The 12,215-nt window shown below is 39.5% G+C and overlaps 2 protein-coding genes across 2 annotated transcripts in view; one reads left to right on the forward strand and one right to left on the reverse strand.

The window, feature by feature from the left end:
* Nucleotides 1-9,034, reverse strand: part of Prp19 (pre-mRNA processing factor 19) — a 130,489-nt gene extending 121,455 nt beyond the window's left edge. Inside the window, exon 1 of the mRNA XM_067155094.2 lies at nucleotides 8,899-9,034. Within this exon, the coding sequence (XP_067011195.2) occupies nucleotides 8,899-8,917 (19 nt within the window). The 5' untranslated portion in view covers nucleotides 8,918-9,034. The remainder of the gene's footprint in view (nucleotides 1-8,898) is intronic.
* Nucleotides 9,035-9,562: 528 nt separating this feature from the next.
* Nucleotides 9,563-12,215, forward strand: part of LOC136882446 (selenoprotein M) — a 61,829-nt gene continuing 59,176 nt past the window's right edge. The window contains exon 1 of the mRNA XM_067155102.2: nucleotides 9,563-9,694. Coding sequence (XP_067011203.1) covers nucleotides 9,590-9,694 — 105 coding nt within the window. The 5' untranslated portion in view covers nucleotides 9,563-9,589. The remainder of the gene's footprint in view (nucleotides 9,695-12,215) is intronic.

The following is a 12,215-nucleotide window of genomic DNA, read 5'->3' on the forward strand; positions in this document are numbered from 1 at the left end:
TTTATAAACAAGACGGATTAGCAATAGGATCATCCGCCTCTGGAATCTTAGCGGAGATTTATTTAGATTATCTGGAACGCTCAAAAATCAACAACAACAACTTTCCTAACATTCTTCTATGGGCCAGATACGTGGATAACACATTCGTAATTATGAATGAAGAAATTAATAACGCGGCCCCCACCCTTCACAATCTTAACAGTATTGATCCCCACATTAAATTTACACTTGAGTCTGAAACAAAGTAATCAATTTTTTAGGTTTGACTATTCATAGATACCCTTCCTCTTTATCTTACAAAATTTTCAGGAAACGCACACAAACTGCAACTACCATTCGTCAAGACTCCATACACCCCCAAGCACATAAACGTGCTACCTATAATAATTTAGTCCATTGCCTTCACAATACCCATGTCAAAGAAAGACTTGAAAAACGAACTTAATACTATTCGTGCAATCGCCAAATTTAACGGTTACAATAAGTCCTTTATAGAACAGATTATCAATAAATTCAGACACCGACCTAAGACCACTCTTACTAAAGAAAAATCTAGACGCCACTTCTTGCACCTTTACTTTCAACAAAGATATCTAAAAAATCACCAATCTCTTCAGAAACCATAACGTAAAAATTTCCTTCAGCTCAAGAAAACAGGATGTCTGAAATTGTGCACAATTTTCCATCAGTTAATATATACAACACTTTTTCGTAGTCTGGAATCTACAGATTCAAATGCAACAAATGCAATTCCTCACATCTTGGGCAAACAGGCCACAGTTTCACGACTAGATATTCAGAGCATGTCAACGCTATAAGATATAATAGGTTTTCAGCAATAGGTCAACACATCTCTGACTCCAACCACAATTTTACCGACATCGAACACGATTTAGAGATCCTTCAGATGGCCAATAAAGGGACTCTCATGAATATAATTGAAAACTGTTTTATCCATTTTGATCAATACTTTAATCCTAACTTCAACTTGAAATGAAATTTCTGAGAAGCCTAATATCCTTTTCGATTTCTTAATTAACTTGTTTAAAAATATCAGATTTCCAAACACTAGCGCAATCTTTCAAGCCATGCGCTATACACATCCCTATCACTTACACCCCACTACCACATCCCTCTGCCTCGCCTTAGCCCTACTCCCCAGCTTTAGCTCCTTTTCCCCCCCTTCCCCTCCCCTCACTCTCCCTTCTCCACCATTACTCAGCCTCTATTATTGCTCTCTTCAGTAGCCCAGCTCCTCTCTTTTCAACAACTGTGCCATCACGTTGCTCTAGGTGAGTTCGCCTCTTTTCCCTTATCTTTCTTTTATCTACGTACATTTATATCACAGCTAATTTGGCTTTCAATCTTTTCGTCAGGTCTCCACGTTTCCATACTGAACTGGGAATCATAACGTTGATTCAAATTTATTATCTTCACATGACCACATTGTTGGCTTCGGAACCACCTGAATTAAGCATGTTAATTACCACAACTTAAGAGAACAAGGTTTATTTTTCCCACTGATAACACATGTTACCTTATGAGTTATGCACCTCAAGCTGGACTATTCTCTTGTGTATCAAGACTCAACAACTAGGATACCTTCTCAAATTTTATACTTTACGGTCAGACACACCTCATCATTTTAACTTGTTATAATCCAACAATGACATTATAGGTGCTGTCGTGTGTTTTAGATGGTCATATGCACCATACTCTCACCAATTTAACATTACATTTAAATTCTGACTTTTTAGGTTCAGCCAAATGTTTTATAACATACACCTTATATTCTGTACACCGCAAGCTGGACTATTTTCTCTTGTATCATACCTTAACAACTGGGTTACCTTCTCTGATTTGCTTTCAACGTTTTAACTTATTACAATTTAACTTTTAACATTTGTCATTGTATTTGCTGTCGTGTGTTTCATAGTTTAATTAGTGATAATTTAACCTTTGTCTTGTAGGTGCTATTATGGGTTTTATATTATTGTTTGACAAGTTGTGTTTTGCTCAATTGATTCATTGGCTGATGATGACACGCAATGAGCGTCGAAATTAGTACCTATCTTCTTCAAACGACATGCGATATTTATTCGCATCAATAAATATTCACTGTATTGAAAAGGTGGACACTTAACATTTTCATTTTATTGCAAGCTTACTGTTACATAACCCAAATCACGTAGCCAAATCTCTCAGTTTTTGTTTATCTTCCATTCTTAAATACGAGGGCTGCTTTTTTTAACCTCCGATCATGCAGGTAAACAACCAAACAAACGGTGGAAACTGTTTGCGCATGTCCCCCACTCTACCCATGGCCACAACCAACTTCATCACACTATTGTGAACAGAGTTATTGATGATGATGCTTGTTTAAAGGGGCCTAACATCTAGGTCATCAGCCCCTAATGGTACGATTTGAGACAAAGTGAAATGAAATGTTAAAAGCCCAAAAACATCCACTGACCACAATTCAAAACGTGAGGACCAAGAATGAATGGATGGATTTGAATTTAAAACGATCAGTGGAACCGACCCACAGTGCCTGACATGCACAGAAGCTGGCGTAGAACAGTAGTATTACTGACCAAGTGACTGCTTCTATAGCACAATACTGAATCGATGATACTTGTAGTCGAAAGGGGTCCAAAATCCAAGTCAGTGGGCCCTCACAACTGAACTTATCGCTAGGAAAGTAGAACCATGGTATTTGTCATGTTGCGGTACTAATCAAGAGCAGCGTAGACTTGCGGTATTCCACACATTATGGTACTACTCACAGGTAATGAAATTTGCACATATATTGCAGACCTACGCTGTTTGGAATAATAACAATACGCAGTTTCGCACATTGCGGCGCCATTTATAAGCAATGCAAACCTATGGTGTTCATCACATAAGGGTACTAACCACAAGGACTCGTACTATCCCGTGGTGTTCCTCATATAGTGGGTACTAATCATAGGAAAGCCAGAACCATGGGTTCCGTCATCCCATGGTGTCGCTCATTTTGTGCTACTAATCACACGTACTGTAAAAGCCGCCGCGCTCTCGTTTGCTACTGATCACAAACCTATTTGGTACCCAACATAGTGGTACTACGCGCAAGTAAAAGCAACCCATGGTGTTCCCCGCGTGGTGGTACTAATCACAAGTAGTTTCATGGTTCTAATTTGATGATCCCTCGGTTGCTTCTTTTAGTCACCTGTTACGACAGGCACGGGATACCGTGGGTGAATTCTTCGTCTGTGTCCCCCACCCACAGAGGGTTGTGTGTTTGGTCCACGAGAGATATTTTATTTCCCTCAAATCCGCGGCAAGCCGGTTAGGACCCTCCTATCCGCCACCTGGGACGTGCCTCGGGGGAGTATCACCTCTCACCCTCAACACAGTTATTGGCACAGAAACATGGCTGCTATGACTGGCGCTACCTCCAAATGCGAGTTGCATAGTGCGATTTGTTTCCTTCAAGCAGAAGGGAATAGTGCAGCTGACATTCACCAACGAATGAGTTGGGTATACGGTCCAAACTGTATGGGTGATGGTGTTGTGCATGAATGATGCAGGAAGTTTAAAGATGTTCACTATGAAGGGGATGGATGACATTGTTTAACAAATTGTCCAAGAGGTTCGCAAGAACCGAAGGTTTCCCGTAAGCGAGCTGTGTGAAAAATGACAAGATGATGATGATGGCTACAGCCTTTTGGGACCAAAAAGGTGTTTTGCTTGTTGAGCTTATGGAACGGAGGTCTACAATCAATGCAGTTGTTTATCTTGACTTTACAACCACTGCGGAGAGACATACAGAACAAACGAAGAGGCATGCTGATGTCTGGGTCATCTTGATTCATGACAACGCTTGCCCTCCCAGTGTTCATGTCACCCAACCACTTCTCGAGGAATTTGGATGGGACAATTTTGACCACCCTTCGTACAGCCCCAATTTAGCGCCAAGTGACTTCCACCTCTTCCCAGGACTGACAAAATGGCTGGGTGGGCGGAGGTTCAAAAAGGATGAAGATCTCCAAACAAACGTTCATGCCTATCTTAACTCACTGGCAACAACATACTATGCAGAGAGAATTGAAAAGCTTGTCAATAGGTATGACAAATCCCTCAACCTTCATGGTGATTATGCTGAAAAGTAACCACATTTGTGCCTAACATACATACATTATAGACTGTTATGCCTTTCAGCGTTCAGTCTGCAAGCCTCCTGTGAATTTACTAAACATCCCCACAATCCTCGATTTGCAACCAGTGTTGTGGCCTCATTTAGTTCTATACCTCTTATCTTTAAATCATTAGAAACCGAGTCTAACCGTCGTCGTCTTGCTCTACCTCTACTTCTCTTACCCTCCATAGCAGAGTCCATTTTTCTCCTAGGTAACCTATCATCCTCCATTTGCCTCACATGATCCCACCACCAAAGCCGGTTTATGCGTACAGCTTCATCCATCGAGTTTATTCCTTAATTAGCCTTTATCTCCTCATTCTGAGTACCCTCCTGTCATTGTTCCCACCTGTTTGTACCAGCAATCATTCTTGCTACTTTCATGTCTGTTACTTCTAACTTATGAATAAGATATCCTGAGTCCACCCAGCTTTCGCTCCCAGAAACTAAAGTTGGTCTGAAAACAGACCGATGTAAAGATAGTTTCGTCTGGGAACTGACTTCCACCTTACAGAATACTGTTGATCGCAACTGCGAGCTCACTGCATTAGCTGTACAACACCTTGATTCAATCTCACTTACTATATTACCATCCAGGGAGAACACACAACCATACTTGAAATTATCGACCAGTTCTAGCTTTGTATCACCAATCTGACATTCAATTCTGTTGAATTTCTTACCTACTGACATCAATTTAGTCTTCGAGAGGCTAATTTTCATACCATACTCATTGCACCTATTTTCAAGTTCCAAGATATTACACTGCAGGCTTTCGGCACAATCTGCCATTAATACCAAGTCGTCAGCAAAGGCCAGACTGCTTACTACATTTCCACCTAACTGAATCCCTCCCTGCCATTTTATACCTTTCAGCACATGATCCATGTATACTACGAACAGCGAAGGTGAAAGATTACAGCCTTGTCTAACCCCTGTAAGTACCCTGAACCAAGAACTTATTCTACCATCAATTCTCACTGAAGCCCAATTGTCAACATAAATGTCTTTGATAGATTTTAATAATCTACCTTTAATTCCATAGTCCCCCAATATAGTGAACATCTTTAACATTTGGTAATCTTTTATTTATGACCCACCAGAGGTTGAAAAAAAAAAAAAAACAGCCTCGTAATATCATAACTTCTGCAAAATAAATACCAAATGATTTACAGTAGCTAGCTGATAGCGCTGATGAAGACCTTCAACATCATTTCCAAGGAGTTCATCGACTGGGAACTGAAAGTGTTTAGGGGTTCTCTTTTGATACTCGGACACCACTTATACCCGCCAGTCTGAGACTTATAATTTACCTTTATTATTTAATTTTTTTATGAAATTGTTTTACTGTATTCTTTGTCTTAGGTAGACTCCAAGTGGAGGAAGATTTTGAAAATAAAATATAACAGCCATCTGGCAATTAGACTACCATTTTATACGAGGTACAGAGGACAAAGAGCGAACTCAACATAGGACAGGGAAAAAAAATCCTTTTATTATTATAATAAATAAATGTTTTATTGCGCACAAATGTGCATGGACAAAATTCGTATGACCAATCGTCTGTACAGAATTTTGTTAAGGATTCTATTCTCAGTTTACACTTAAGTACGTGATAGCGTTCACAAAGTTCGCCGCATCTTTTCCACCTGCAGTCTGGACTTGGCTCATGGAAACACGCCTTAATACACAGACGTAGGTGAAACCCATGGACTGAGAGTCTGGTCACGTGTCTCAACTCATAGCCTTCCTGAGTCCAGTTGCGGTTGATCATCGCATCACATTGGTAGAAGTCCCACCATATGCTGTCCCTTTTTGTTGAAGCTCTTGTAGGAGTTCCTTATACGCTGCGGTGGCCGGGAGCAGTGTTTCAAACGCAACTCTTCCACAAAGAATAATTCCCTCGACAGTTGGTATACGAGGCGTGACGGAGTGTACTTTGATAGGCAAAGTACTTTCTTTAAATAGAATGCTTTCACCTTCTCTATACTATGTTAATTGCCTCTTTCCTAGATATATCCATATATTTTCTAATCCATAGGTGGCTACAGGACTAACCTTAAGATGAAATAACTCGGTGGCACATGAAAGCGAGAGATGGCTCAAAGATCTGATGCTGTTAATGGATTTTATGGCAGCATTTAGTCAGTCCTTTACATGTTAAGAGAACACGTTCCCCGGTGTTTGAAAAGTGACTCCTAGGTACATAAAATTTGTGACCGGCTTCAGTTGCTGGTCACTGACTAAAAATGTTCCCCGTTTTCCTCCTTTTCTGAAGGTGAAAGAGACAGTCTTATTTTCATTTAACCACAGCTGGTTTTCTTCTGCCCATTTTGTAACGTTATAAAAAGTAGTCTGCAAATCCAACTGAGAAGTTGACGTCGGAACTATGTCATCTGCATACATGAGAATATTGACATTTTCTGAATCTACTCTTTGTACAATGTCAGCTGTGGTGGCAATGAAAAGCAATGGGCTTAGGGGATAGCCTTGAAGGACGCCGATGGTTTGAAGTATCGGATATGACTTGGTGATGCCATCACTAATCTCTACTCAGTTGTCTGTAATGATTGGAAGTAGATAACAACTAGGCCCAATAATCTTTTGCAACCTTTCTAGTAGGATAACTCTATTGATCGTATCAAAAGCCTTAGAATAATCAATAAAAATTGCATGAAGTTTTCCCTTTGGATTTGCGAGAGCTTCATTTTATTATTATGAGCCATGGACAGCTCGCCTAGTTTGGTTAAAATGGACCATGATTTTGAGCGATTTGGTCGCGAGTACCAACGGTGAACCAAACACCTCCCCCCTTGTTCATGTACTATCTGCGCACTTTTTAGTGATAGGTTTACACCCTAACGCTAAAGTGGTCGACTTCGGTTAGCTTCGAGATTCGTATTGGCAACCTTTGAAACACAAACTAAGAATCGCTTATCATCGCTGTGCGACATCTGGCGTACACTTTAAGTACTCGTACTGTTGTTGTTTACACAGCAAAGCCAAACTATAGAATTCATGCTAGGAACACGTTTCGCAACGGGAAATGTTATATAGTATTATATATTGTGTGTGTGACACAGTTGTTTGCTTAAAATAATAAAGGTTTATAAAATTCATATCGATCGATCATATTATCGATTCAATTCAGATTTCATTTCCATTCAGTTGGCAGTATTAACAGAACCCTTCTTACTTCTCCAACGAGTACAAAAATCTATCACTAAAAAGTGCGCAGATAGTAAGCGTCCATGGATTTCCGATTGCACGCAATTCTTTCCCTTCGGCAATGACAACAGTGACAACTAAACATGACTGACTGCAAATGAGAGATAACTAAATTTGATTTTTTTGTACTAGAAGAAAATCTGGTTGAAGAAAACCTGCGTTTTAACTTCCTAATTTGGTCTTTAAGAGTAAATATTGAAGTGTAAAGACTATTGCACAGTAAATATAAAAATATAGAAAACAGAAAATGATTCAGTTGTACATTTCCGAATAAATATTTTACCTGGAAATTCACCTTCTGTATTCATAACGGCTCATTTGTATTCAACATGACCTAGTGGTTGAAAGCCTATTTGAATGTGGATGTTAAAGTTAAATTCAATTAAAAATGCATCAGTAGAAGATTGTTCAGGAACCAGCAGATATTCTGGATAACATGTTGCGAAAGGAAAAGATTTAGGAGCCAAAAAATTTGAGTCGGGGAGTACAAAGCAAGCTATGATCTATGATCAATAAAAGATGTAGACCTATGTAAAATAATCCACTGAAAGGAAATATTGAATGAATGGCAAAGGGTTCCTCGCCAATCGCCTGATTACCGTATATCCCTATCAATCAAAATAATAAAATAATTAATCATCATTTCCCCATTCAAATAAATGCAAGCAAACTCGTGTCCTCATCCCGAGGTGGTGCAGCTCTTCTCAGGCACAACCCCATTGGAGATGAGCTGCATGTACCATTTCAACCACATACCAGCCCTCCTGCCATTCTTAAATTTCTGGCAGTACCGGGAATCGAACCCGGGCTTCCGAGGACGGCAGCTAATAACACTAACCGTTATGCTACAGAGGCGGGCATGAATAAAATAAATAGCCTACTGCGCAGAGACAATTAGTTACATTGTACGCATACGTCTAGAAATAATTTCATGTTTGAGAGCTTCGATATTTTCTATCTACAAAATACAGTAACCCAGATATCGATGTTGGTCCACTAGTAATGTACTCAAACGTTTATACTATCTTGAAACAAGTCCAAGAGAGAAAGTAATTTTCGTGTGAAATCAAATCACCCTAAATTACTCCGACTGCAGCTAGTAATTGAAATCCGTGGTTATGCTCCACATTCTGATCATACATTGCCGACGACTTTGATGGTTAGGTTACCTAACCTCAAATTACTATAATAACCGATTCCTGTAATAACATAAATAAATCCAAGAAACTTTAATTTCAGTACAAAAAATCATTACCTACAACAGTAAATAAAATCGAATTTAACAAGTCAATAAAACAGAAATATACAATATCGCTACTGTTTGATTATTCATTTCACTTAACAAAATCTTCCTCGCCTGCTCTAATAGGGCGTAAAATGAACTAACATAAATGATATGAAAATAATTAAAATTAAATTAAAAATTAAAATAAAATAATTAAAGAATAATAGGAGTATAATCTCAATTTTCACTTACGAATAATACTTACTTGCACAACAGAGCGCCATGTTTCTCCAAACAAGTCAGCAGACAGTGGCACCCGGCACTTGTTTTTCAAAATGAATTGATCAGCGGTGTCTTCCGCAGTCTTGCGTGTCTTCGCGTTTATTTACTCTCAAGCCGAGGGATCTGAGAATTACACGTAAAAGTTGGGGATCAATCCAGTAAACCTAGCCTTAAACGACACCGACTGTACGATACCAGGATATGCATTACTCGTTCCACTATCTTCGAAAAACAATGTTTTCGTGGCCCACAGTTCCTCAGAAAACGAGACAAAGTTATTAGATGAGAAAACATTAGTAAAAGGGGAATATACTAGTACACTATTCAAAAAGAATTATGGCTTTAAGTCAATTTGACTGAATGCTAGTTTTGGGATATCTGAATAACATTTCACGAACTAAATTAACGACACAATAATACTAATCCTTGTGCGGGACACTTCTTGCGGATCATATCATATACAGTAGACAGCAGAATATCTACTGAATACGAAGCTCTATGCTGCATACCGGTCTACTGCATACATATCAACAAATAGCTTGATATCAATACTAAGGTCCACAGCTTCTTTGACCTCAAAATTCCGTTCCTATATCCAAGCATGAGCGAGTTTATGTCAATGTGTGCCAAAAGCTAAAAGGCAGAGAGCGGCAGAGAGAGAGAGTCAATTCAAAATGGCTCCTGTTAAGTTTCTCGTGTTAGTGCTACCTGTAATCTTATCCCTCTGTAGTTCAAATGCAAGTGTTGAAGATAAGACTGTTACCACTGCTAGAATTGAAGTAAGCTGAAGAATTATTCAATAAAATGTTTTCTTTGCTATATATTCTTTTTATGTTGTACGCTGTCACAAATGTTGATGACTTGACATTTCCAACCCACATATTCTCAAAAGCTGTACAATCTGTTGATGATCAGCGCGGAAGTTTTAGGAAAGTTCATATTTTCAGAAAGAAAGGAGGTAAAATAATTTTACTGGGCTTCGATAGCTAATTTCCTATTTTGCTTTCCACTAGAAATGAGGTAGGTACTTGAGAGTTCCAAAAGGACCATCTTATCATGTACCATTCATTTATTTTTTTTCATGAAGACTGTAAAATCGTTCCTTAAATACATCTTAATTTTTAATTACTTTTTTCTCGTCTGTTGAAATGTAAGATTAACATGTCTGAAAACAGTTTTATAACAAAATTTTGTGACATAGGCCTACCCAGTAGGTACGGTATCTTCATTCATGAAGAGAAATATCCTTTGAAGTTTCTTGTCTAGAATTAGCTCTATTTGTTTAAGGGAAGAATAGGAAGGAGAGTTAAGAAATTATAAGATTGTTGTAACAGGTGTGAATAGGATTGAAACAGGATAGTATTTGTTTATCAATCTCTTTCTCTCATATTCCTAGCGTTATCCTGACAAATGAGGATCCACTGTCTGGCTACATCTTCGACATCTTGAGAGTTGAGACCTGCATTCTGCATGTCTTCCAGTATATTGTCCATCTATCACTATAGAGGTCTCTAGGTCATGGTTGGATTCTTCCAGGGCCGTTTTTATTACAGACTTATCGCCACTGCACATGACCATACCGGCGGAATTGAGCCTCCCTCGTCTTTTTACTATTGGGGCCGCTCTAAGGTACGTCTTTGTACGTCTTCTCATTTCTGACATGGTCCAAACAGGTCAGTCATCTCTATAACATGGAGGGTCTTCTCTTTCCTACTAGTCGCAAGGCAACATTCTATTCCATGGAGAGCTACAGGTTGTTTCACAGTCATATAAACTTTTGCCTTCAGGTATTCAGGTAACTTGCTATAACAGAGAGTATCAGGTACAGGCCAGCAGGCGAGACATGGCTTAAACATGCGCAGGGTAAGCAAGGAGCTTCTTCCTTACCACAACATAACTCCATGTGCTGACCATGAGAGAGAGAAACCAGTAAAGAACAGCACAGAAGAGTTCTTACAGGCTGAACACACACGTCTCTCACTCTCTTGGCATTGCCTGTGCGCATCACTTTGTTTGTTTGGACGACGACCTGCCTGCTGCCCTGTACGTGTCTTCACTTGGATCATGCTGCGTTGACACTCATCTTGGTCTCAGAGGCAGCATCATTGTCAGATGCGATCAGAGACCCAAGTTATTAAAAGTGAGGAGTCTTTTTTCAAGTTCTGGCCGTCAGTGGTTATGGTGCCGTTGGTTTGGGAGCCACATTTTGAGTATTCTGTCTTTTGGGGTAAAAACTGACACCTCGTCACAAGATGTTTGTAACATTATAAGTAAGTAAAAATTAATGAAAACCTACTTGGAATGAGTGTCAGAGGAGAGATGTGTCCATTGCGATGTCCAGGAATCCCCCATCCCACCCCCCGGAAGTGCATTTACTTTCATAACCTAATGCTATACACCACTTTCCATTGCTGAAATAGCTATTTGCATTCCTATTGGCCAACGTAAAGTGGCACATGACTTTATTTCTGTCAATTATGATAATGAAATTCCATTACCAACTCCATTACAATAAAAGCACAAGTAAATGAAACATGAAGGATGACTTGTCCAGGGCCTACCCTAACTGCCCGCACTAGCCCCTTAATTCCTAAGTAGAAAGGTTAGCAGCTTTGTGCACCACCTGACAACATCCTCTGCGAGAAGTAAACAAAGGACAGTGTTCCAGATTTGTAGTCTAATCCTGAAGTACAAGACATCACTCCTGTGAAAGTACCACTTGAGTGTTAAAGGATGCATAGACTGTATATATATCAGCTGGTACAATATTCATACAAAGAAGGAATAGTAGGGACCTGAGGGCAGAACCTTGATGGACACTTGAGATTGATGTTAACAGGGGGTGGAATTCCAGCCAGACATCTAATCCATGTTTGTGATGGTGTGGTACCTAAAGAAGTTAGGCCCATCCATATATATATCAGCTGTACAAAGAAGGAATAGTAGGGACCTGAGGACAGAATCTTGATGGACACCGAGATTGATGTTAAAAGGGGGGTGGAATTCCAGCCAGACATCTAATCATGTTTGTGATGGTGTGGTACTTCAAGAACTTAGGTCCATCCTGCAAATCCATGGCTCCAAAATACTCTCGATATGAGATTGTGAACTTAGGTCCATCCTGCAAATCCATGGCTCCAAAATACTCTCGATATGAGATTGTGTGGAACTCAATTTAAATCATTTTTTGACTTTTCCTGGTCAAGAAGCACTACCTGCATGGTCTTTTTCTTTTCTCTATGACTGTACATCAACAGCCATATGGCATGGATCACATTGGTGACACTACATCCTTTTACA

This window comes from Anabrus simplex, chromosome 10 (assembly GCF_040414725.1).
Source record: "Anabrus simplex isolate iqAnaSimp1 chromosome 10, ASM4041472v1, whole genome shotgun sequence".
Lineage (NCBI taxonomy): Eukaryota > Metazoa > Arthropoda > Insecta > Orthoptera > Tettigoniidae > Anabrus > Anabrus simplex.